The sequence below is a fragment of the Alligator sinensis genome, unplaced genomic scaffold (genome assembly GCF_000455745.1).
Source record: "Alligator sinensis unplaced genomic scaffold, ASM45574v1 scaffold444_1, whole genome shotgun sequence".
NCBI lineage: Eukaryota > Metazoa > Chordata > Crocodylia > Alligatoridae > Alligator > Alligator sinensis.
In genome coordinates, this window is record NW_005841886.1 from 2,260,768 (window position 1) to 2,288,449 (window position 27,682).

Sequence of the window (27,682 nt, forward strand, 5' to 3'; positions counted from 1 at the left end):
GGCCTCTCTCTTCTTCCTGTCTAAGTTTAAGTCTGGCAGTTGTGAGTTTTAGTGAACTTTATTTTCAGACATCTAAGGCCATTATGAATACACAAAGTATGTACATACGGTATCTACCTGAATATAAAATGGCCCTGATTCTACAATGACCCCCCAAATAATTAGATTCCATATATGGAAAATTTATAAATTTGTTATAATTTTCCAGGTATAGACTATAATTACTGGAAGTTTGGCTTAATTTTTTTGTCCCCCTTCCACATGTACAACAGGAAAAAGAAATCTGGAGGGGTCAGATGGCCCTCTTGCCCCCCAACTTCTTCCCATCTGCAACCCCTCCCCCACTGTCAGACACTGCTTTCCCTGAGCACATGGAAGTGAGGGGCACATTTGAAAGCACTGACTAATGAATTGACTCATTTGATCTTTTTTAAAAACTGTGAAAGTTTTAACACAGGCACTCTGTAAACACATTTTTAATCAGCACTTTAACAGCTACTTAGAGCAAGTACAAACTATATATGATATTAGTCCAAAGCCCAAAGGCTCATGATTTACTGTATAGTTCATTGGGCTGAGCAGAGTCCTGGGATCCTCCAAAAATTTATATGCAGATGAAGCATAGGGCAACCTGGTCTGGCTTCACATCGCATAGGATGGAGCCACACTAATCATATGTGACAGGCTGAGAAAGGGGCCGACAGAGTGATTCTAAGTGAACTATTTGGGGCCTTGTTCAGTGATGTTTGCCGGACATTTAAGGCTGGTAAAGAATCAGGATTCATTAGAAATAGGAAAAAAGATGCAGCTCATCTGTAGGAATGAAGAGAAAGCCAAAATATATAGAATGTAGAGGCTCACCATGACTTGAAAAGGAGTTGGTGCTGAGGAGGACTGCAGTCAGTGGGCAGTATCATATATTTTATTCATATAGTTTGCACTAACCTATCCTTATGGTAGGTTCCTATGAGCACTGAAAGCCTGATCAGTGCCTTAAAGGTAGAAAAAGGGATCAACAGAGTGTTGGAGTATAAGGAGTGGAGGAGGGAGACCCAAAACTCAAAACAATGGCAGTGGTGGCAAGTAAGCATGAGGTGGAAAAAGAGTTGAAGAGCAGAAATGAAGATCTGGAGACAGCTGGAAAGTGGGTGAAGGTAGAGAAAAAAGGAAGAAAGAAGGTGACAGCACGAGCAATGGCGGAGGCAGCAACAATGAGAGTGATGATGCCAGAAGAAAGACAGGAGCAGAGGAGAGGGGAAACAGAGCAGGAGCAGCAGCAGAGAGGGTATGTTGGGTGAGAAGCAGAGGACAGCAGGAGCAGGCCAGCCCACTGCGTGTGGCATGATGGGTAAACATGGAAGAAGCACCCAGAGAAGCTAGAGAGGAGTGGAGGCTGAGGATAAAGGCAACTTTAACTGGCAATGGAAGGCAGATGGGATTGACAATCAGATATGATTTTCTGAAACAGGTACTGTTTGAGATTTTGGAGATGGAGGTGGAGCATCTCACCAGCCTGATTGTTTTCTTGAAGTGAAAGATTTGGGAATTGACTTACTCAGATGGAGAAGGGTATGAGAACTTTTGGAAGAAATATGCAGAGAAATGTGGGAGGAAAGAATTAAGAGGGATAAAGTTCATAGCAGGAAAAAAGTCAAGAGGAAGAGTGATTATAGTTCTAACATACACAGATATACTAGAAGCAGAAGACATTGAAAGATAGATGAAAAAGTACATTCAAAAGGTAATGTTGGTAGAGAAAGTAAAGGACAAATATGGTATCTGGATAGGCTCTTGGAGGGTACAAGTGGTGTTACAAGCAGATGAGTAAAGTGCTGCACCTCCTGACAGTGATCCAGATCAGGGCACACCGGGGTTTTATAATGTATCATGGGCAATCAGAATGGAAATGCAGAAAGATGGGGTACCTGTCCACACACTGTCCCCTCACGGTGTGCTACAGATATGAAGGGAAGGGGAATAGAGCAACAGAGTGCCAGGAGTCCCTAAAATGCACTGTGTGTAAGGGAGAGGGACATTTGTATCATGGGTGCTCCAAAGCCTTTGCAAGTATAGTCAGATCCCCTAAGGTACAGCAAAACGTGAAGGAGGAGAGCAGAGGAAAAGGAGAGATTGGAGACTGAGGTAGAAATGATGGAACATTTGGTGTTTCAATGGTGGAACACTTCCACAGGGGGTGTGAAACAGAAGGAGTGAGATGAGATGTCTGTAGTTGAGGCAGTGCAGGAGGAGATAGGAGATGGGATGGAAGGGAAGGTGGGAACAGCAAACAGCTCAAACATGAAGGTGGGAGTGGGCAAGAAAGAAGACACCCTACAGACAACAGAAGTGGAGATGGAGCAAGAGAAAGAACCGGAGAGTCTGGGGAAAGAAAGAAAATGCAGGGGCTGAAGACCAGGAAGAAGAAAACTGATAATGAGGGAAGTGAGTCGGAGGAAAAGCTGAAGAGCAGTTTCCTACTGCTAATGCCTCTGTGGAGACCAGAAAGCAGGAGGCCGGGGTAAGGTGAGAATATGCAAGCCTTCTTAAATGCAAAAGCGATCCAGCAGCTTGCAAAGACTACAGGAATATGGGGGAGGGAGGGAGAGGAGTCAACCACCTCAAGCAATGGCACAGACAGACCAATGGCACAGACAGACCACAGACAGGCAAGGGACAGGCACACCCATTTTAAAACAAGCAAGAGACAAGCACACCCATTTTAAAACAGGCAAGGGACAGGCACACCCATTTTAAAACAAGCATGAACAGCATTGACAATAGTTTCACTTAACACAAGAGTATCTTGACAAGGAAAAGATGGGAACAGATTGAACCAGTTTTGAACCAAGTAATTCTGCCTACAGGAAGGTGGTATACCAGGGGAGAGGGATTATAAACACTTTGAGAAAAGGTAGAAATAGGGATCATCTTGGTGGTCAGGGACAAATAAGAACAGCACAGGAGGGGTAGCAATATTATTCAAGAACCTAGAGCTGAGAACAAAGCAAATAGAAGAAGTCATCAGTGGCAGATTGCAATGAATGATACTATCAGCCAGGGGAACAGAATTAGAATTTTTCTATGTATCTGTAGCATCAGAGAGGGAAGGAAGGAATGTGCTGCTTAGAAAGCTATTGGTTTACATGGTTGGAGGGAGACTGAACGTAATAGTGGGAGATTTCAATGGTATCCTCAAAGTGGGCAATTAAATAAGGGAAGGAGGAAATGAACCTTTAGACAGCTCATCCTGACTGGTAACAAATATAATAAAAGAAGAGTCTCTAAGAGATGTCTGGGTAGGGGAGAAAGTTTTCACTAGAAGAGACCCCAGTGGAAAGTAACAGTCAAGAATTGACTTTGTGCTTCGTGCTATCAAAAGAAAGGGGGATAAGGAAGAAAGAAACCGTACATGTGGCTTTTAGTGATCACCAGATGCTGAAAGTAAAAATGAGTCTTGGTAAGAGCCCCATGAGAGGGAAAGGACTGTGACAGTTAAGTGTGTGGCAGTTACAAAATGAAGAGATATGTTAAGCATACATGAGACAGTATGAAGGGTGATAAAGGAGTACTGTAGAAGGGTGGATGATGGTGTAGAAGAGGAGAGGAGAATTCTTTAGGAAGGAAGGCTGAAGAGGCACAGGGAAAAGAAGAAAGAGCTTAGAGAGCCGTACAGAAGGAAACAGCAGCTGTTAAAGGAAGCTGCAGAAGGAAGACAGGTGCGAGAAGAGCTAGAATAAACAAGGCAAGAGTTAGAAGCCTGGTTTAAAAGCAAAATGAGAGAGAAAATGTTCTTAGCACAAGCCTCCTGGGTGGGGAAAAATGAAATGTGGTCCCGATACTTTTTGACCAGAGTGAAGGTGGCAAAGGGAGAGCTTAAAGCAGTATGGGAAGAAGTTGGTACCCAGGTGGAAAACCAAGAGGAGGTAGATTTTGAGGGTGATGAGAAGATTTTTATGAAGAGCTATACCAGAAGGAGGAGAGAGAGAGAAAAAAGATGAGGGATTTCTTGGAAGAGATTGAAGAGAAAGTAGAGGAGGAGGAAGCAAAGAAGAAGGAATAAAAGATCAACTTGAAGTAGAGGGGTGTTTAAAAACCTTTAAAAGAGGGAAATCACCAGGAGCAGATGGACTGCCTATAGAATTTTACAGGAAGTTTTGGGCATGGGTAAGGAGGGATATAATGAAAGTTTTCAAGGAAATAGTGAAAACAGGAGAGGCAGAGAAAGATTTAACAAGCGGCATGGTGATCTTACTCAACAAGAAAGGGGAGAAGGAACTCCTGAAAAACTGGAGATTGATTACACACCTTAATATAGATTATAAGTTAATGGCCAAGATGCTGGCTTTGAGGATGAGAAAAAACCTCCGGAAGATAATACACGGAGACCAAGTATGAGTAGTACCAGGTAGAAGGATCTCCAAAGCAATCGGAGTGATCAGAGATGCACTGTCTCACATCCAAGAAAGGAAAACAAGCACAATTATAGCAAACCTAGATTTAGAAAAAACATGTGACAGAGTGGATCATGATTACATATTTGAGGTGCTAGGAAGAATGGAGCTCCCTGAAAAATGTATATGTTGGATAAGGTTATTTTATAGAGAAGCAGAGAGTCGTATCCAAATTAATGAGCACCTAAGTGGAGCCTTTAAAATCCATACGGGGTGATACAGGGTGCCCCCTGGTTGCCACTACTGTCTGTACACAGCATGGAACCATTAGCACAAAGAATAAGAAAAGACAAGGTAATAAGCAGAGTAAAGATACTGGGAGGGGGAGAGGTAAAATGCATATTATATGTGGATGATATAAATGTAATAGAGAGAGACTTTCGATGGAAAGGGTGCTAAAGCATACATCAGGGTATGGAGAAGCAATAGAAGCTAAACAAAATAAATCAAAAAGCACTGTAATGGTAGTGAGGAACTGGAGGGACTTGGAGAAGTTGGGCCTTCAAATCATAGAGAGAGAAATCAGAGTGAGAGCGATCACTATGGATGCCAAAGGGAAAGGTAATACAGCCTGAGAAAATGTGACGGAAAGGCTATGGCTAATACTTTGGTTATGCTCTGGAAGGATGCTGTCCTTTGCCAGAAAAGTGGCAACAGTTAAGGCAGTGCTACTGCTGGTTATTCTGTATATGGGAATTGTATTCCCACCAACACGGCAGCAGAAAGTAAAAGTACAGAGGGAAGTATATGTGTTCTTCTGTTATGCCAAAGAGAGAGGTTAGCTAGAGCTGAACTGTACAAAGCAAGAGAGATGGGGGGGATGGGACTGCTGGACTTGGCATTGTTCATCTATGTGAAATATGTAAGCGCAATACAGACGGTGGTAATGGAGGGAGAAGGAAAAGCAGTGCATATCAGTGCAATTTTGAGAAAATGGGGAGTATATTAGACCTTTTTGAAGAGTCCATGGGCGTGGCAACTGCTGATTCATTACATCAGGATGGAAGGATTCATGCAGAGGTATAAATTAGGGAAAGTTAGGCTGGCGGTCCTGAAGGATTGTAAGAAATTGATTAAAGCTCCAAGGGGGAGAAACAGGATGGCTCTGGTGGGAAACTTCACAGAAGGACAAGTGAAGAAGGTGTGGGGAGTGATGGTGGGTAAACAACTAAAAGACTAATCTGCTGTGACCCATCATGGATGGTTGTAAGAAATACCTTGCCAGTGAGAGAAGTGCAACACAGATGGGGCTTAACAAGCTCATCAGGGTGCCTAAGGGAGAGGTGCAGGGGAGAACAAATGGTGGGACATGTATTTTGGGAATGTACATATGCAAAGGAGGTGTGGGAAAGGGTCCATTGCTTTCTGAGTGTCACCAAAATAAACCTGTCGTTAGCACAGGAGATGGTACTATATGGACTCATACCAAAGGGACTGAAAGAAATGTTATTAAGGATTTTATTAGCATGTTTTAAAACTAGTTTTGGGAAGTAAGAAACCTCTGGATGTTTAACGGGTTGGGTTTCACTGAAAAAGAATCCCTGAAGCTGGGGCTGCTTGAACTGAAATACTACATCGATCAGGACAAGGAAGAGATTGAAGAGGAAGAGGCAGAGAAGTGGAGGAAAAAGGATTGGACACACTTGTTTCACTAAACCTACTGAGAGGACTGATGGGAGGGGCAGAGAGTTGCAGGTGGTTACTGAAGTAACACTTTTTCATGGGGTTCAGTACAAAGAAAAAGATTTATGTCATGGTTTGTTCTTTTGCGGGATATGTTGTTTAAGGGTTTAATATACATAGCTGTATGTTTTTGATATGTAGTTGTTTCTGGGATGTGAAGTCTTAGTAGAACAAGGACACTCAATATGCGTAGCTTTGTAAGTATAGGGCGACAACTGTGTTTTTAATAAAATTTATTTAACAAAATGGTTTTCATTAGCATGTTTGCCCCTTATGGGCCATGACTTTATAGTTATGTTCAGTGTTGACTGCATTTAATCAGTTTCATAGTTGGTTTCCATTACTGAGTACATGCTGCTTTTAGCAGCAGTTCAAAGAGAGCCAATGTATTTATTGTGGTTTCCTTGTATGCAAATGTAAGATGAGTGGCTTTTTTTCCCCGTACTGATTGGGTGGGAAAACCTTGTCTTGTATTCAAGTAAATACAGCATGTGCCTTGGCTGCTACTGTGCATGCTCAGTTTACATGTCTTTGTAGCTGTCCATAGTGGTCCACGTGCATAGGGAAGCGCATCCAGCAATAGAATTTCAGCCTGCTTGTAAGTGGTATTTTAGGCACTTAAACAACCAAAAATGTCACGTACATGGCCAGATCTGGACACCTAGACAACCAGAATGGCAATAGAATGCCACCCAAATTGTGCATAAGTGTAAAAAATACCACTCGAGCAACAGGGTGAGTTTCATTTACCACAAAGAGGAATAACATTCTGTCCTTATAATCCAGCCAGTGCACCTGTCACTTACTACAGACTGGTTAGGTTCCTGGTCCTACTGTTCTTCATTTGTTGAATTAGTGACTAGAACAGGGGCAGGCAAAATATGGCCCATGGGCCGGATCTGGCCCACCAGGCACTTCCACCCGGCCTGCGGAGCCCCTTCAGACCCCTGGTAATGGCAGCTGCTGACACCTCAGGCTGTTTACTTGGGTTCTTGTTGCGAGGCAACCAATCCTGACCTCAGCCCGACTCAGCTCGCCTCGCCCTACCCCTAGCTCAGGCCAGGTGTGCAGCTTCAGAGGGGCAGGAGGGTCTGGTCCAGATCCTGTGGCACCAGTGAGGGGAAGGGGTGCCTGGGCCAGCTTCTGCCTCGCTGCATGGGACTGGACAGGCTCCTACCACCCAGGTAAGGGAAAGCAGCTGCTGGGTGGGCTTCCACCACACTGCACCATGCTGCTTGGGCTGGGCTGGGCCGGGCCAGCACCGGGGAGGAGAAGCAGCAGCTGGGCTGGCTTTGCCTTGTGCTGCTAGGCCAGCTTTGCCACATGCCGCTCAGGATGGGCGGGCATTGGTAAGGGGAAGCTGTGTCTTTGCCACATGCTACTTGGGCCAGACCAGGTCGGCACAAGAGAGGGAAAGCCATGGCTGAGCCGGCTGAGCCACGTGCTGCTCAGGAGGGGACAGGCCTAGTCAGGTCGGCACCGGAGAGGAGAAGCCACGGCTGAGCTATCTGAGCCACGTGCTGCTTCGTTGTGTGCCGCTTGGGACCAGCCTGCCCTGTCCTGAGCACTTTCCCTCCCCAGTGCCAACCCAGCTGGGCCCAAGCAGCACGCAGCTCAGCTGCCACATCTTCTCGCCAATGCCAGCCCAGCCAGCCCCATCCCGAGCAGCACCAAGGAGGAGAAGCGGTGGCTGAGCCATGTGCTTTTTGGGATTGGCCGGAACAGGCTGGCACAAGTAAGGGGAAGGTGGGGCTGAGCCATGTGCCACTCTGGCCAAGCTGGACTGGTCTCATTCAGCACGTGGCTCAGCCACCGCTTCTCCTTGCCAGTGCTGACTTGGCCAGGCCCGTCCCAAGTGGCGCACAGGGAAGTCGCAGTTGGGCCTACTTCAGCCGCGTGCTGTTCAGGATGGGCTGGACCCAGCCGGGTCGGCACTGGCAAAGAAAAACAGCAGCTGAGCCTCCTGCCTCTTGGTACCGGCCATGACGGGAGCGAAGAGGGAAAGCCTCAGGTCGGCCGGTTTTGCCGCATGCTGCTTGGGACAGGACGGGCGCTGCCAGGTTGGCACCGGGGAAGGAAAGCCATGGCTGAGCAAGCAGAGCTGCCTGCTGCTTGGGAAATGACAGGGGCAGCCCCTGCCTTGCAGCTGGGACCCCTGCTCTATTATACTATCACCTCTACGCACACTACACAATCACATGTAAATCAGGACAAAAATATATTTTTTAATGAAATTAATGAATGTTGTAGTTCACGTTTGATTTTTTTTAGAATATAATTTGCTATTTTTCTGGTTCAGAGATGGACCTTGCTGAAAGGAGTAATTCTGGGGGGCAAGGGAAGGGACTTCTGGTGGCAAAGTTCTGGGTTAGGGGGTAGGACTTCTGGTCCCAAGATGGCGACCAGGGGGTGCGGCCCCTGTCAAGGGACGGGCCTACCCATGCAGCCCTCGATGTCTTGCCAGAACTCTAAGTGGCCCTCCGCCTGAAATAATTGCCTGCCCCTGGACTAGACTTAGTTGGTTGGTGATCAGACTTCAGAGGGGCTGGGACTTGTTCTTCTTAGAGGGCAATGAAGTCTGCTGATTGTGGATCTCAAGCATAGTTTAACAAACTTCTTCTTAACCGTGCAGTGACAGGGCATTGACAGAGCCCTCCTCTGCTTGCTTTACCTTTGGCAAGTTAAAGAGTGATTTTGCCAGTTTTAACAACAGGTAGACAGCTACTTGTCTAAAATGATTTAGACGGGTATGATCCTACCTGGCTCAGGGGTTGGATTAGACCAAGAGTCAGCAACCTATGGCCCGTGGAGCCATTAGATGAAGCCCATGGAAATGGAGCCTTCGGTGGCATTCTAGTGGTGGGGGGTTCCACCCAGGTGGCCAAGCAGTGGGGAGGAGTAGTGGTGGTGGTAGCAGAATCCCAGTAAGATTACGCTGACCGAACTAGATGACCTCCTACGGACTCTTCCACTCCTACTTTTCTATGATTCTAAATCCAAGGCTTCAGCATGGGACAGTGCTGGAGCAGCAAGGCATGACTGCTCAGTGACTGGGCATAGCACACGTGTATTAACTCCCTAGAAGGTAGAGTCTTCATAGTAGCCCCTGGATGCATACCAGCATTAAAGCAGGCAGGTGATACCCAATCAGGATGGCTGAAGAGTGGAGAAGTAGAAAGAGAAGTAGAAGATGCGTAGTTAAAGAGGTAGGAAAAGTCCAGAAAGTGACCATGTACCACCAGACAGACTGTCTTCTGAATGTGTAGCTGATGTTGAGATCCACACAGATCTCAACATCAGCTACACATAAGACTATGGGTTTGACAGTGTGGTGTTCTGTTTTTTGGTAGGCTGTTCTTTGGTGTCTCTCCAGCCCAAGGGAGAGCAAAATAAAATGCATTTGGAAGTGACTGTATTCACCACCATTAACAGTGTTGCAGTTGGAAACCCATCAGCATCTCTTAATCAGCCATCCCACAGAAACAAACTTCAAAGAATAAACAAGCTAGATCTGCTAGAAATAGACTCCCACCTTCTGCTCAGACTCCTACTAGAAGCAGTGGAGCACCGAGCCAGAGGAGCTTTGCTGAAATATGCATGAAGTTGAGGAGGGGAGGGAGGAACTGAAAAATCTAAAATTAATACTGAAGACTAGTAAAAGACAAGTCCTACACTCATATCTATTTTCAAATTGAATGCACCTTTTCTAACCCAGCCACGCTGTCAGAGTTTACAATGCACATTTTGTCAGGAAGGGGAATGTTCATGTTACCCAGAGCATTTGTAATATTGAAAATTAAAGGTAATTTTTGGTTTTGCATAAAAAGGCATTTGTTGGTGGATTCTGGCCTGGACCAGAAACAAAGGTCAGAATTAGCATTTAAATTGAAGAATGTTTGAGCGTATGCATGTGAGGCTTGCTTTCCAATTGTTTCCTTGATGGAGTTTCAAAGATTTACAGACTAAAGTGGAATATTAAAAATAAAAATTCCCCATCTGAATAATGCTGCTCTACACTAGTCCTGACAAGGAAAACCACAAACTTCACTAGCTTCCAGCTGGCAAGAAACAGCCTTTCAATAAGTCCCGCTCCTCTGCACACACACCCCCACATCCCCCACTAGCCTCTCTCTCTCTCTCTTCTTCCTTCAAGAAGCGCAGATATTCAGGTTCCCTGGTGATGTAGTAAAGTACAACTTAAACTTCATGGAAAGGCTTTAAAGTGCATATAAGGAAAGTGCGTACCCAGCAGTTCACGTTTGCTGTTAAAATTGTTCCCAAGCAGTGTTGTATGCAGGGTTAGAATCACTGGCTCATATGATCCACTTTGCAGAAGAACTGCAGGAGGTGAAAGGGGAGGTGTGTAGGATTTCATATGACCCTGCAAACTGTTTCATGTGGTGCTGCCTTGAATTTCTTAGTTACACAGACCAGTAAATTAGCTGATGATTACTGCAGACGTTCTTCACAACCTGATGAAAATGATGAAGATTTTTGTCATATATCATTCATCTTCTATGAATCAGGAGGTGCCTTTGCAGAAAGAATTGACCTTTGCAAATACAACATACATGACTAGTGAGGATTAGGAGCAGTATGTGTTGTAGTCTGTGGCTCTCTATCTTCATCAGTCTTTTTGCTTTCTTCATCCTGCCTACAATCATCATTGTGTTGGTATGTAGGCACCAAATGCAATTGCTTTAATATTCAGGGCTATCTTGATAGGACTTTCTTAACTCCGCTCATCATGAGAGCTTAAGGAGGGACTGGTAAAACATCGGAAAATGTGAGGATAAGAGGAAAATGCTGATGTTCTGGAGGGGCAAGCAAGAAAAGAAAAATGGATGTGACGTTACAGGCAGAAATCACTTGCATGCACAAATTCCCACAAATGAGCCTGGCAGGTTTTCTTCTTATGGGATCAATTGCTTGGTGATCCTGGCTTTGTGTTACTGTTTTTCATTTGTTTTTATTGGGTTTTTTTCTTATTTCACTGTAATATTCAAATACCCAGCTGGGCTGCTCCTTGCACTTGGCAAAATTGAAAGAAAATCTGTTGAACTTAAATCACATTTTATTTACTGATGGAAAGTAACAAAGCAGATACTTTTCTCACTAATGAGAACATGCAACTCCAAATGTCTTCTCTCTCTTTTCCTTCAGCCCTGACAGCTGCTGCAGGACGGGGCAAGCTGGATGTTTGTCGGCTGCTTTTGGAGCAAGGAGCAGCCGTGGCACAGCCCAATCGACGTGGAGTAGTTCCGCTGTTCAGTGCAGTGAGACAAGGCCACTGGCAGGTAAAGTGGGACATTACAAAATCCTCCAGTGTCGTTTCCCACTGTAATGGAATAGTGAGAGTCCAAACCATTAGAAACTTCACAGCTACAGTTCTGGACAATCTCTCACACTATTATTCGAGAAAGAGATGGAAAGGGAGGGAATGCTGCTGCCCTCTGTGGAAATGGTCTGGATAGGATAGAATTTGACCATAGCTAAACATAGTGTTACGATCTCATGCACATTCTCGTATTGGATGTTAACCTTCCCTAGCTCTTGCTGTGGGCAGGTTTATAGCTGATAGACTTTGATAAATAACTATGCTATCAGGAGTGTTTGTCACCAGTGGATGGAATGCTTTTGAGTTCTGTTAACAGGTTATTTTTGCCCCTGTGATTTTGTTATCCCTTTTTTCTGCTTTAACTTTGATAGGTAGTATCCCAGACATTCAAAGCTGGGCATTTCTCTAGCTACCCCACTGCTAGGGCATCTCAGAGGCAGTGGCTGATCAAAAGTTTGCTGTTCCAATTACCAGCCATGTAATTTCATATATACATTCCATATATCTTTACATTTTGGGCCCGTGTGCATATCCTGAGTGTCCATGACATTAACCTGAGAGTGGTAGCTCCTAACGCCTATGCCACACCAATGGAAATTTAGTTGCACATAGCCACATTCATTTTAGCTTGCAATATCTTCTTTCTTGTCATCTGTGCAAGCTGCAAGGCCAACTCTCAAGGTTGTCTCAGCCACAGTGAAGAGCGGAGAAAAGATGGCAAGGACACAACAATAAAACAGAACCCCGTGGACCAGTTCATGCACCCACCCATGTTCTCAAACACACTCAGAGGGTTGTTAAGCTTCTGTACTGTACCAACTTCCTTATTAGATTTGAGGTACACCAAAGAGTTAAATTGCCTCTGGAAATTAGCCTACTGCCCAGCCCCGACCAGAGGTACAAACACTACCAATGCAAACTCCATGCACAGGAATGTTAAGTTAACAACAGGAGTATATTATGACAAGAAACAACTACAACAAAGTACTATAACAACAGTATTATAAACACTATACAGACAATATACAGTTAAAGAACCTAACAGCAGTCTGTTACCCTAGGTGGCAGATAGGGTGGCCATCGAGGTACCTCAAGAATAGAGGGCAGTTGCATTTAGTACAACTGTCCCCAACACCATGAATGTTGCGTGCCTCCCAAGGCTGGGGGGGACACTGAGAGTTCCTGCAGGCGGCGATGGCAGCGGGGGTATAGCGACAGCTAGCAGGGAGTTCCCGCAGGTAGCCGCAGCAGTGTCAGCAGTTGTGGGGGGCAGTAATGAAAAACAGAGGACATAGTCATCTGGTTTCATATCAATAGAGGAGAGAGGACCAAAAAACTGGACTGTCCTCTATAAAACTGGACAAATAGCCACCTTAGTGGCAGACTATATCGCCCTAGAGAGCTGGCAGACAGGAAAGACCTGCTCTGCAGCCTCACACCCCTAAGGATTTCTATGCTCTTCCTTCATACACAGGTAGGTACTGAGCACCTCAGAAAAGGGAGGGGTGATATTTTACCCAACTGATGTGACGCGAGGACACAGTTGAGTGGCTGGCAAGTGCTCAGGTGATCAGGGCCCTCCTGTCATTGCTCCTGAACACTGTCCCAACCACGCTGCTCTCACTTGCTCAACAACAAACTCTGGGCTCCAAACAACTAACACAACTGAAACGCTGAGCCAATTCTGTGCTAGTTGTACTTGCACACTCAGTCACACACACCAATCAAAGAGGGAGAGAGTGCAAGACAGAACAACCCTCAGCGAGATCCAACCCCATTGACGACGACCCTGAAAAGCTGCTGTGGACCCCAGAGAGCCTACTGAGCCTGCACTGGACAGTCTTTTATAATGGCCAAATCATGCCGCCTGTTCATCAAATGGAGATCCAAACATTTAATCTCTGATCACTGTCAATCAAAGTCAATCACAGTAAGGACCATACTAATCAAACTGTCACAGTAGCCCATAATAACTTATTAGCATAATGGTCCTGGTTATCAAACAAACAACTTGGCCTTCAAACAAACAACTCGCTGTGCATGCTCAACTTTTAAAAGTAGGTCATGACATCATTATGGTTAGGAGTTCAGATGTTCTAGAATAGCAGTTCTCAAACTTTTGCACCTTATGTCCCACCTATGTACGGTCAAAAAAAAATCGATGAATGGTGGGGGGGTTCCCCAGAGGCCAGTCAAGGGTGGGGGGATCCCCCAGTGGCCAATTGAAGCATGCAAAAGTGAAACCGGAAGTCCCGCCATGGCATGTATGGTTTCGCTGCCGTGACCTGAGTCCCACCTAGAGGACCTTCATGTCCCACCAATTGAGAGACCCTATTCTAGAAGACTCCGCCCTTTAGTCATCCTACACATGGGTAACCACACCAGGACTCTACTGTCTAGTATTGCCAATGAAGAGCAAAAGTCCCATACCAACTTTATATATGGCAGCACAACTCACTAATATCACCAGGCTTTTGACTTGTTCTCTAAGGGTGTGTGTAGATGAAACGGGGGGCCCTAAATTGAAGCAGTGGGTTTTTAAAAACACCGCTTCAGTTTAGGGCCAATTAAACCCCTATGTCTTGCACACACCTGACTTACCTGCCTCTCTGGCAGCGGGGAGGGGAGAGCAAGCTGCCAGTGGGAGGAACGGTCCCTGGGCTGTGGGGGGGGCGGGGGTTGGTGCTTCCCTCCATGGCAGCAGCGGCCTGCCCCCTGCCAGCACCCTCATGCAGGCACCCAACTTGGGCAGTGCCAGGGGGCACCACAGCCACAGAGGGAAGCAGCAGCCTCTCTGCATGGCAGGCAGGCAGGCAAGCTCCAGGGGGCAGAAAAAAAGAAAATAAGGCTCACCACTTTTCTTGTGTGGAGCGTGTCTTCCCAGGCTGCTGCCAGGCTGCCTGTAGGGCTTCCTGCAGAGCCACGGAGCCGCATGGTGCCTGGTGCTAGGCTTGCGGCTGTAGGGACAGCAAACTAAAACTCCTCAGGAGTTTTAGTCTGCTACGCCTCAAGTCATTTAAGGCGCATTACACTGCCAAATTTCCTACTGCAGCTGGAATTAATGCGCAATACGCTGCCAAGGCATGCAAACACCAACACCATTAAAGCGGTGCAAAAGCATTTAGCCTGCTTTAAAGTGTCATGCACACATGCCCCTCATTTTGTCTACACATGACCTAAAAGTTTTAGCCTAAATGTATCATAAAGGTGATTGATTTTTAGAGGCCAGAATCTAAGAACATAAAATGAAGCCTCTTCAAAGTGTCTCAGTTTGGACATCAAAAATCATCAGTCACCTTAGAAACTATAGACCTTCATTTCCAATGCTGTGTGCTTTGTTCATTCCAAGTATGGAACTGTTATTGCTGTGGTAAAACAGAACAGGTTCTGTGTTTTGAAAGTTTTGAAAAGATTCTGTGATTGGAGTTAGAATGAATAGACACTTTAAAAGCCCCAGTAACTGTCCTGGTGCATGCAGTAGCAACACCCTGAAAGAGAGAACATGGTGGAATGAACTGAACAGTGGTTGTTAGAACTGTCATGACTGTTATTACAGCATTTCCAATGCAAACAATAACATTTTCCAAGTACTGGAAACCACCCCCGCCACACCTCACTGTAAAAGACGATAGCAAATAAAGCCTAGGAAACAGATCAGGAGCCAGGGTTTCCAGATCCCACAGTTAGCCACAAAAACCCCTGCGCAAAGAAGCAATTCCTTTCTTCCTGTACCTAAGGTTTGGGTAAGGCTCCAAAGCAAGGGCCCAGCAGTGCTCTTTCTTAGCTCTCATTTCATCCCATCAGAACCTCTTTGTATAAACTGTCTCCTCTTTGTGTGTGTTTGCAGATTGTCGATCTCTTACTCACCCATGGTGCTGATGTAAACATGGCAGACAAGCAGGGCCGGACTCCTTTGATGATGGCTGCTTCGGAAGGGCATCTGAGCACAGTGGAATTCTTACTTGCACAAGGTTAGAGTTGAGCGTATGCCTAGACCTATGCTATTTGTGTTTGAAAGAAGCCCGGGAACTCCTGGACAGCTGATTACCTCTCATCTGGTGGAGAAGTTTCAAAAAAGTATAATTTTGCTATATGACTTGGCGCCCACAGGTTCTCTGAGGACTTTATGCAATGCCCTCCTGGTTACTTTTAGAATTAGTACATGGAAAACATTGAAAACTTTCATTTAAATATCAAAAAGCAAAAATTATTGCATCTGTTCTGAAATAATCCTTAACTCAAATAATCCTTAGACTGTTCCCAGCTTTCAAGTTATTGTTATTCCAAATTTAGAAGCCATCTACACTAGACTGTTTTTCCTACAATTCATCAACCCACAATATAGCCCCACATATGGCAGTGGTGGCTGAGTGTGGACCCTTGGCTGGAATTTTACCCATGAGGTCATCTAACCCTATTCAGAGCCAGTCTAGGCATCACAGTAACTAAAATATTGGTGGCTTCTAGCATTTTGTCTATAACAGTACTTTCCAAATTGCTGCCACTAGTGGAGCTTTTGACTGCAAAGCAGATGTTTGAAATTTTAGGATAATAAGGGCAAGGACAAGCATATTAGCTTCTTAAAAAGGAAGGGGGAACTGCGCTCTGGAACAGGCATCTGGTGTTGTATAGTAACTCACAGCTACAGGAACCTAGTGATACAGGTAAGCTAAATTGCCCTAACTTTGACTTTAAATGAATCAGGATTAAAGTTGAAGCAGCTTTTACTGCACTTGTATTGCTACAGAATTACACAGGCATAACAGCTGAATCCTAACAGCGTGCATCAGTGTCCTTTGATGATGCAGTTGTTCACCTGCCTATGCCAGTGGTTCTCAACCTTTCTAGATTCAAAGCAGCCTTCATTAGACTCAAGCCAGCCCGCCCTTGAAAAATGCCAGTTCTTAGTTTCCACTTTTTTTTACTATGAAAAAATAATAGAGCATTTTTTCTGTGGCAAAGAACTAAGAAAGACCACAGCAAGGCAGAATGTTTTTTTTACACTGTGGATTCCTATTCAAAATTTCTGTGAATCATGTTTGTACATGTAATGGTGCTAACATTGTGTGGCACCCCATGGCACCCTTGAAAGGACCCTGGTTGAGAATCACTGGTCCATGCCTAAGAATAGAATGGTTAGTCCTAACTATTCATTTTGTTTTCCAATTTAAGTGTGTATACCCTTGATACCGTGCATTCATTTTGGAGCCTGGAGGCTAACAAACAGTGCATGGTAAAAGCTCCAGTCGTTGACCTGAGAGATGCCTTTTCACCACACTAGGAAATATACCTCTTGATGATAAGTATTAACAATGGGTACAGCTGAATCAGCGATGGAAACAGTTTAACTACACAAGTAGACAGTGCCAAATCTCAAGGCTCAACATGGTCTTAGGTAATAGGATCAACCACCCTTTAGGATACAGGTTAATACTCACTGGGCATATCTACATGTGACCTTTAATGCACAGTAGACTATTTTACTGATCATTACAGCGTCACATAAAAAATGACATCACACTAATGCTCAGTAAAATAGTCTACTGCGCATTAAGCATCACTAAAAAAGCGTGCAAATGCAGTACTACACATTAGCACAGCCTAATGTGCATTAATTTAGTACCTCACATCTGCATTGAAAACTTGCTTAGGACTGTACCCCTCAGCAGCTATGATTGCTTGAAGCCCCTCAGGAAACTTTGTAGCAGCTTCATGATCAGCATTTTTGCAGATTCCCCAGTCATCTTAACATTGTGCAGGTTCATACACCGAAGGAACTTGTCAAACCAGCCCTTACTAGCCATGAAGGGCTCTTCAGGGCCACCATCCTCTTGAAGCAGGCAGCCATAAATTTGCAGGGCCTTACGCCTTATCGCAACGGAGGAAAGATTCATCTTCTTCTGGGCCTGATCTTCCACCCACATCCCCAGCATCTTCTCCATCTTCTCCAACAGCGGGTTCCTTGCTCTCATTGCTATCTTGGCAGTACGTGGTGTAGAATGCATCACAGAACTCCTTCTGTTGTCACCATTCTTCTTGATGGTACATATGGTTGCCTCACCCTGGTTGAATGCATGACCAAGTGCAGAGGGCCCCTCACCAGCTTCTGCACAGTTCAAAATCTCCAGTTTTGTCTCCAGTGTTAGTGAAGTTCTCTTGCGCTTCACTGATGGACTAGGAGATAAGCTAACAGGACATTTAGAAGCCATAATGGGGATGGCAACTACAGAAACACGTGTCGCAGACAGCGAGCAAGGAGCACAGATCCACACGGGAGACTGTTTTGGTGCGTGTCACTCCCACAATGGACCGCACAAAGGAGTTGACTGTGGGCTTCCACCACAGCAATCGCATAAGAGTGAATTTACCTTGCATATTTTGGTATGAAAAGGTTCATTGCATAACAGCAAATTCACACATACAGAACCCACATAAAGTGAAGGAAACCTGTACTAAATTTAATGTGTGCTGGAAAAGGCTCACTAATGCACATGTAGACGCGCTCACTGTTAAACTGTTTTCAGCAGTCATGTAGCTGCCCCCATTGCTAACACCAGTGCATCTAGTGTAGACAGCAATTTAGTGCATATGATGATGACAACTGAAACATTTTATCAGGCGTTTAGAAGAGGAACTTGTCATGACGATTTAACTGCTATAAATAAATTTTGCTGAGTACTTTCAGTTTCTAGTTATGATCTTTAAAAACTAAAAAAATCAGTAAGAAAGAGTTTATATTTAATACACATTAATCTCCAAAACACACATTTGGAATGTATCAGTTCAATAAGTCGGGGGTGTACTTGGTAGCCGTGTTGGTCTGAGACAAGAATACATACAAAAAACTAGAACTCTTGGTTCCAAAATGATACCTTTTATTAGACCAACTGGGAAATAGCAAGAAAATTGTCCTTTTCTTGCAAGCTTTTGGGATCAAAGTCCCTTTATCAGGCTCTTGGAAAAGTATAGATGGTACAACATTGTAAAAAGTCCCCATAGGTAGGAAATAAATTTGATGTTTGCACAGAGGGAGCTAAAGATGGAAGGCTGTTCCTCTGGGTTTATGAGAAAGTCTTTGTGAGCTATGCTGAGTAGCTCTTTGATGTGTAGATCGGATAGCATTCCCTTCCCTGGAGGTGTCAGATGGCAGGCAAGGAGGTGAAAAAATCTTTCTTGTTGTTCTACAGTGAAGTTTAAAATCTAAAATTGGCTAGAATTCGGCATCTTCCATGTGTCAGAGGTGTACTTGGTAGCCATGTTGGTCTGAGACAAGAAGACATACAAAAAACTAGAACTCTTGGTTCCAAAAGAACTCTTGGTCTCCGTGTCTCAGACTAACATGGCTACCAAGTACACCCCATTCTAGTTTTTTGTATGTCTTCAGTTCAGTAAGAGAAGTTGTCAATATTCTGTGACTACAGAAATCGAATATGAACAGTTAAATGAACAGCTTCCTTTTGAGGGCTGATTATTTGTTTTGGGCAGAATTAATCTTTATTTTAATTTTTGCATCTCATCCCGCCTGGTATTTTCTGTCCTGAAAAGACAAAAATCTCTGAAATAAGGCCTACTTGCAAAGGAATGAGCTCTTCATTGTTTTAAGTATGGGGCCAATGTGGTTCCCATTTTCAAAAAAGGGAGGAAGGAGGACCCAGGGAACTACAGGCCAGTTAGTCTTACCTTGATCCTGGGTAAGCTTTTTGAGAGAAAAATCCTGGCGCATGTCCACGAGGGGCCAGCAGGGGAGGTTATGCTTAGGGACAACCAACACGGGTTCATTAGAGGCAGGTCCTGTCAGACCAACCTGGTGGCCTCCTATGACTAGGTCACAAAATCCTTAGACGCAGGGGTAGCAGTGGACGTAGTCTTTCTGGACTTCAGGAAGGCCTTCGACACTGTCTCTCACCCCGTTCTCATTAAAAAACTAGGGGACTGTGGAGTCGACACCTACACAGTCATATGGATCGCTAACTGGCTGGAGGGCCGCACCCAGAGAGTGGTTGTGGACTGGTCATTTTCGACCTGGAGGGATGTGGGCAGTGGGGTCCCCCAGGGCTCGGTCCTCGGACCCGCACTGTTCAACATCTTCATCAGTGACTTGGACGAGGGGGTAAAAATCACCCTATTCAAATTTGCTGATGACACTAAGATGTGGGGGGATGTGGTCACACTAGAAAGGAGGAATAGGCTGCAATTGGACCTAGACAGGTTAGATGGGTGGGCAGATGAGAACAGGATGGGTTTCAACACTGACAAGTGCAAGGTGCTGCACCTGGGGAGGAAGAACCAGCAGCATAGCTACAGGCTGGGGAACTCCCTTCTTGTCAGTGCAGAGGCAGAAAAGGATCTTGGAATCATTATTGATGCCAAAATGAACATGGCCGACAGTGTGGGGACACGGTCAGGAAGGCCAACCGCACCTTGTCATGCATCCACATATGCATCTCAAGCAGGTCCACGGAGGTGATCCTCCCCCTTTATGCGGCACTGGTCAGGCCACAGTTGAAGTACTGCGTCCAGTTCTGGGCCCTGACAAACTAGTCAGAGGGGACTAGCAGGCATTGTGGGAGTCCCTGTTCCCCCGAGCACTACCAGGAGTGACAAGAAATAACAGTCACAAGCTGGCAGAGGGTAGATTTAGACTAGACATCAGGAGTCGCTACTTCACAGTCAGGGCGTCTGGGATCTGGAACCAACTTCCAAGAAAAGTGGTGCTGGCTCCTACCCTGGAGGTCTTTAAGAGGAGGCTAGATGAACACCTTGCTGGGGTCATTTGACCCCAGTTCTCTTTCCTGCCATGGCAGGGGGTCAGACTTGATGATCTGTCAAGGTCCCTTCCGACCCTACAAACTATGAAACTAAGTAACTGCGCCTATCAACTTCTAACTGAAATATTAATTGAAAACTCTTCAGCGTAATTTCCCAAGCCATTTAAAATATTTATTTGCATTATAGACCATTGACAACCTTTTGTCACTATGGGCTGCTGCTTACAACCTAGCCCCTGCTGCAGGCCCAGGGTTCCCAACCCAAGAAGTTTTGTTTTGACAATCTGCACCCCTTTTACTGACAACCATTTTTTTTTACTGATACATGTACATAGTATAAATGTAACCCTTTTGCCAGGATCTGGATGGATTTAGAAAAGCTGGGTAGTTTCTTAGTTTTTTATGGACAGCTCCAATTTTTTACAGACTTCACAGACAGGCATTTCTAGCCAGGTTTTTTTTTTATGGACTGCCTAGACATTTATGAACAGTTGGCAACCCTGTGCTATCCACACTCCTGTACTCCCTGGCAATGAGGGGACTAGATAGAAAAAGACAGGCGTTAGGATCCCAGGGAATGCAGCCTCTGCTGTTTCAGTGAGAATAAACTGGACATGGCCGGCAGTAGGACTCTGGAGATGTCTCCTCTGTTGCTCTGGCTGGAGCCTGATACCAGTTCCCTGAGCTGACATGGGCAGATCCAGTCTCTTCATAGGCTGAATCCAGCCTGCCAGCTTCAGGTTGCAGACCCCTGTTCTAGAACTTCCAAACTTTCAGGTGCAAATTATCTGTTATGGGTATATATGCTAAGGGGTCCTCACTGTTTGCTTCAATGAAGTGGGCAGAGCTGAATTAGAGCCCTAGACATTTTGCATGTTAATCAACCTTTTTCTTTTTGTTCCAGTTAAGATTTAAATTGTCATATCCTTCTATCTTCCTAAATGGCACCCTTGACACCATCTGCAGCTATTGGTTGAGTTCATGGAAAGGACTTAAAATACAGTTTTTAACAGACACAAAAATTCTTCACATTTGTTAAATCGGGAATAAAGGAGGCAGAGGATGGAAATACCAGCTGATCTGATACTGGATATAAGAGAATGAGTAAAGTCCAATTCACATGTATTGTGCCCCTGTGCTTCCTGAATCATAGAATACAAAATTAGGCTTGGAAGGAATCTCAGGAGGTCCAACCCCCTGCTCAAAGCAGAACCATCACCAGCTATATCATCCCAGCCAAAGTCCTTGTCTAGCTGGATCTTAAAAGCCTCCAAGAATGGAGATTCCCTCACCTCTGTGGGTAGTCTGTTTCAGTGCTGTACTACCCTCCTTGTACTACCACTGTGTCTGTGTGGCCGCCTCTTCCCCTGCACTCAGCGTTGTTGTCCGGTGCCAGCTGCCCCTCTGCCAATGAATCCACCACCCCCCAGCCCCTCACCAGCCCTAGCTGCCTCCCCTGGCCCCAGCCCCACACCATCCAGGGGGGGCCCTGTGCTGCCGGGCCACAGGGGATGGAGCTCCCGGGACCCTTGCGCTCACCCCGCCCCGAGCTGAGGCAGGATGGATGAAGTCATGGCTTGTCCAGGGGATGCGGGGGGGGGGCGGGAGAAGCTGCACACATCCCAGGAGGAATGAGGGGGGGTCCGCATGCCTCCAGATCTGCACAGAGCAGGGCAGGCTGTTTCTGCGGGCTGGGGCTGGGGCAGTGCCAGGCTCTTCCCAGTAGCGGGGCCAGGCTGTGCTGGGGTGGGCAGCAGTGGCGCTGGGAGTGGGGTCGGTGGGGGATATGGTGAATTTGGGGTGGATGCACCCCCTCCCCCATAAGCCCCTCCCAGTGTTGTAGCCTCAGCCCGTAGTAGCAGCCCGTCCTGCCCTGCACAGATCCAGGGGCATGTGCCCCCATGCCTCCCAGGGTGCGTTTAGCAGCCAGAGCAGCACCCTCTGGACGAGCCACTCACAATTTAGTCCTGCTCCCTACCGGCTCTGCAGTGCCTGCCCTCCCCTAGCCCCAGCCTCAGTCCCACTCCCTCCCTGCCCCTGCTGCAGCCTCTGGAAGCGCTCGGCCAGGTTGCCTTGCATTTGGGGAGGCTAAGCCCTGTTAGCCTCCACTTCTACAGCCTATGCCCCCAGGTCCTTTTCTGCAGAACTGTTGCTTAGCCAGTCAGTTCCCAGCCTGTACCGGTACATGGGATTTTTCCATCCTAATTGCAGGACTTTGCACTTGTCGTTATCATGAGATTTATTTTGGTCCAGTCCTCCAATTAGTCAAGGTCTCTCTGAATCCTAGCCCTACTCTTCATTGTATCTATTCCCCTCAGCTTGGTATCATCTGCAAACTTGCTGAGGGTGCGCTGCATCCTATCTTCCAGGTCATTGTTACCCTGTGCCTGGGAGCAGTGTACTCCAGTGCAAACTGCTAGAGTTTATTTCTTCATGTGTAAATGTACCCAGTGTGTTTTAATTAAAATAGCTTTGACAGTCCTGTTCACTTTTTCATTAAAGTCAAAGTGTGAATCATAAACCACGAGTGTTAATGAGTATGTTGCAAAGCAAATCTCATTTCACTGTACTTGATTAACAAAGTCAGCATTTGTAAACACTTTTTATTAACAGAGTTGCAGTCCATCAATCAGTTTGAAATTCACATTTCCAGAATTACCCCCTGTTTTCACTAATATCCAGGAGATATGGGCATGCAAACAGTATATGGAAGCCCTCTGGCTGCAGTTCAGTTGACATTTGTCCTATGTCAAGATGGATCTGTTTTATGTAGATGCAAGAGAAGTCTAGATGAGCATTTGATTTTGAGATCCTCTTTGGTTTGGGGTGGATGCATCTAAATGTGCAATTAATGTGAAGCAACAAATTTTGACATAAATCACACTGCAGTTTATTGCTCCTGGGCTCTGCATTTACCCATGCATGGGTCAGGGTTGGAGCAGCGCCTTCTGGCAGTGGGACGGGGGGGTCAGCCTGCCAGCCCAGTGCTGCTCCAACCCAGCTCAATGAGCTGCAGAGGGGCTGGCTGTGGCATGTTGGTGCTTCAATGCATTGCTAACCAGCAGGCAGCCCCTACACTGAAGCACCCTTGTGCCCCAACCAGTCCCATCATCATCTACACGTGTGTTGCTGTGCAGTAAATAATGCCACCACAGGATAGTATTTGTATTTACAAGTACTAACCTACAGAGGTATTAATTAGTTTACTGCAGCCTTGTAGAGCCACACATGTAGACACGGAGACTTTACTGTGGAGCTGCAAGGATCCTGGTTTTCTCTGATAAAGAAAACAAAACAAAGCAATTTTGGGGACATAAAGCAGCTCTTCTCACATAATCACCAATTGTGGTGCAAAAAGCTAAATAGAGGAAAGGAGGCAAGCAGTGGTTTTATGTCTTTGAGTATTTCATAAGTGAGCAGATAGTCAAGGAAACCAGAAGATAATATCCTTCCTCCAGGATATGCCAATGCTTTTGGCCATCTTTACCATCCAACAGCAGTAAACTTAAGGGTTTTAGAATGGAAATGAGGAAAATTTCTTTAAATACTTTATATACTTATATTTTTCATATGATGCTTTGCCACAATCAGCTTTCATACAAGAGTTTTATATGCAGCTTCTTTCTACCCCATTGACTGGATCATCAACATATTTTGGCCAACAAACAGCTTTCACTTTCCTTCCTTAGATGAGAAATGACGTTTCAGGATGGTTTGAACAGTTAATAGCAAATGGAATAAGTGTTCTCTATTCCCTCAATTATAAAATGTCAGCAGACCCTGTTGTAAGAAAATTTGTAGCTTCATCCCACAAATTCCCTTAGCTGCTGAGACGTCTGAGGCAAGGTCTCAGGATTCACACGATAAAGTATAACTGGAATTAGAGTGCCAAGGTGTTTTGCTCCAGCCTAGCTCATGTATCAAGAAGTGGCGTGATCTCTTTGCTTGATAACATTTAGGGAGTTATATTTGCCACGTACCAGGAGGGACTAGTCTAGAAAAGGCTTGCAAAAAATCTGCCTGTCATTACGATTGAAAATATTCTTGTTTTTCCAAAGGTACAGGTTATAATTATTCTTCCCTCTCCAGATTATGTGCCTCTGTTGCATAGTACTGAATTGAAAGCTACTGAAACCATACCTCCTTCTCCAGCTGATGACACATCTTTGTAGCTGCTTTGACCTATAGATGCCTCTTTGGTACCTTCTCTCCAGAAATTCTTATCACTCATTTCTTCTGCATCTGGCACATTCTGCTAGTACTGACAATCCTAGAGTTGATCCTTAGCCCTCTGGCCAAGTCAAAGCCTTCTTACTTTTTTAGTCACTGACTTACCTTTAAATATAAAATGGTGTCTGGTTTACTAAGGCTTCATGGTTTTGATGCAGCTCCTTTTTCTCCTGCTGGTGATTCTTTGTCAGATAAAGTATCTTCACCCTGTTTAATTTTCAGATAAGCAGCATTCCAGTAGTTTTAAGAAGTAAGCTTGGTGCACCAAGATAAGTCTTTTCTGCTGCAGCAGAGATCATAACTCATTTAGATATGTTATCAGTTGCAGAATGTCACTTTGGGTGCTGACAGACATGCAGGTCTCTGCTCTAACTCATGGCACTTCACATAAAGCACCATGGGTTAGAGCAGGGGGAAGCAATTATTTTGGGTGGAGGGCCACTTACTGAGTTTTGGCAGGCCATCAAGGGCTGCATGACAGGCAGCCAGGGGCAGATAAATATTAATTTTCTAAAATTTTTAGGGGCCCCGTGAGCCAGATAGAATGGCCTGGTAGGCCGCATTTGGCCCACCCAAGTTAGAGTGACACCCCCCCAAGACATTCATCTGTTGAGGGGGAGGGGGAAATCGAGCTCCACTTTGGAGCTGATCCAGCGGAGGAGCCTGCCTACAGCCTCTCTCTCCCCTAGTGCTCCCCCCCTCCCCAGCTCTGGTGCTGTATGAGGAGGGAGGTGTAGGCTGGGGTTTGCCTGACCTGAGCTGTGGGACTGGGAGGGTGCATGAGTTGGGGGGGCTTCAATCCAACCACCCCCTCCAATTCAGAATAGGGCCAAACCTGAGCCCATACCTCTCTCCCTCTTTGTCCCTCCCCCCCACTTCCTACAGATAGCACTGTTGGCAGCCCAGCCTGGATACTCTGACAAACTGACCCTAAGGAACAGAAGTTCCCTAAAGTGCTTCACTTTGAGTGTCTTCATCTGATCCCTCCTTAAATAAGGGTTAATTTGTCATGTAATCAGCTGCTTTTAAAGCGCTCTGCAGCCATGCATGTGTGTCACAGCATGGCTGTAGAGCACTTTCAGGGGGCCAATCACGCAACAAATATCACTTCTGTCAGCACCCTTTGAGCTGACTGCTTAGAGGTCAGACAGCTTTAATCATATCTGGCTATCCACCACGCTAAGTAGGCCATAAATGCCTATAATGTGCTAGAAGGTGAGAAAAGCAAGTGTAGAACCTGTTGGGAATGATAGCTGCATCCTGCACTTGGTAATTCTGTAGACATAAAACCCAGTAGGCCTAGGAGCAGCAAACTGATATCCTTGAAACTGTCTCCATTGTCCATTCATTTAATGTTTCAAGTTACCTACTGCCTCGATACTCCAAGGTTTTCATGCATCTCTCTATGAAGGAATATGTCCAGTTCATTGCTAGAGGAAGGGCTAAATGGTGGTATGGCTGTCCAGCCTCTCCCAGTTTCCTTGGGAGGAAAGCAGAGTGAAAACCTTTGGCTGCTTTATCCCTACAAAATAGATGGGAAGTGAGAGGGGGAACAAACAAGTAAGAGTGCCTCTGCACCCCTCTGATGATAAAGCTGCCGTCTTCTTGGCTGCCTAAGGCTTGAGGACCCTTTCATAAAGCCTTTACAACTGTTCAGAGACCAAGTGAGGGGTAATGTAGGAGCAGGCTGCTGGGAGAAGAACAGCTATTGGTAGTAATTAGAACTGGGTTTAAACACCTACTGTAAGACAGTGCAGGGGAAAATTCCACTGCCTAGATCTGTTTGAGTGGAAACAGGTCCCTTTACAATAAGGTTACCTGAACCTGGTTAGCTTGACTGGATAGTTTCCATGTGACCAGCTCAGGTGATCTCTGCACAGTGCTAAATCAGATGCACAGGAGGTGGGGAGGGTCTTTGATCAAACAGAACTAATTCTGCTGGAAAAAGCACTGCCCTTTTTACCCAAATAGATGGAGCCACTTTGGCTGATTATTCCAGGTTTTCTCTTTATCTCTTTTCCAGATCCATACCGGTAAGGCTCCTTTGTCCTCTCAGGGGAGGAATTTCAAATCTGCTTCGCTGAGCAGAGGGAATTTTCCAGAAAAGTCTTAAGTGGGAAGAATGTTTGGTTTGATACAAATCTACTCCAGTTTGCTGCCGGCTCTTCTAGTGGATTTTCAAATACCATGACCTTCTGCTGGGTTTAAGATGCTGTACATCAGCGATCACCAACCGGTTGATCCCAATCAACTAGTCGATTGCAGAGCCTCGGACAGTTGATCTCAGTTTGTGGGGGCTGAGCACACATGCATTCAGCCACCCCCAGACTAAGATTGACTGTCAGAGGCTCTGCAATCAGGAGCGGTGGGACGCACGTGTGGAGCGTCCCCTGAGCCACGCCCCATGCCACCAGGGCTGGGCTGGGCTGGGTGAGTGGGGTGATCCCCCTCCGTGTCCTGCCACCCTGCAGTGAGGGAGGGACTGGGGCAGGGGCGAGTGGGGCCTCGGCTGGGCTGGGGGAGGGTCAGAGCCCGGGCGGCTCATCCAGGGGTGCCGGCCGGCGGGGCTCCCACACTGAGGCCTGGGGGCCATGTGCCCTCCTGATCTGTGCATGGGGCAGAGGCGGCTGCCAGTGCAGGAACCGCTCGTCCGGGGGAATGGGGAGGGTGGGCCATGCAGCCCGGGAGGGCATCGGAGGCATGTGCCCCAGGATCTGCACTTGGGGCGGGGCAGGGAGGGCTGGGTCTGGGGTGGCACCAGGCTCTTCCCGGCATGGGTACTTTGGCTGGGTGGCATAGGCAGTGCTGAGAGGAGTTCAGGGAGGGACTACGGTGAATTTTCAGGTGCCTGCAGCCTCCCCTGTGGCCCCACTCCCAGAGCACCGCGTGGCCGGAGAGCCTGGCGCCGCCTCAGCCCCAACCTGCATGCAGATCCAGGGGTATGTATCCCTCGTGCCCTCCTGGGCTACATGCCCTCCCACTCTGTACCCCCCAGACAAGCCGCTTGTGGCCTGCCCCTGCTCCACTCCCTCATTTATTGCCATGGGAGGAATAGATCGAGGCTCCAGCAGTGAGCGGGGCACAGGCAGGGGCAGGAGTAGGAGCAGGGGCTGGGGAGGTTGGGGACAAGCAGAAGCCTGATGGGCATGTGTCTCCCGGGCCTCTGCTTGTCCCACCACCTGGCCTGGCTAGGCCCACACCCCCCAGCCAGG

The 27,682-nt window shown here is 46.3% G+C and overlaps 1 protein-coding gene across 8 annotated transcripts in view; it reads left to right on the forward strand.

Moving 5' to 3' along the window:
• TANC2 (tetratricopeptide repeat, ankyrin repeat and coiled-coil containing 2) overlaps positions 1-27,682 on the forward strand; it is a 774,525-nt gene that overhangs the window by 724,849 nt on the left and 21,994 nt on the right. For all 8 annotated transcript variants that reach the window (XR_003092631.1, XR_003092633.1, XR_003092632.1 and 5 more), the window contains 2 exons: positions 11,298-11,431; positions 15,320-15,443. Coding sequence is in view for 5 of the 8 variants with exons in the window: in XM_025196865.1 (XP_025052650.1) it covers positions 11,298-11,431; positions 15,320-15,443 (258 nt within the window). In the remaining 3 variants the exon portion in view is untranslated. The remainder of the gene's footprint in view (positions 1-11,297; positions 11,432-15,319; positions 15,444-27,682) is intronic.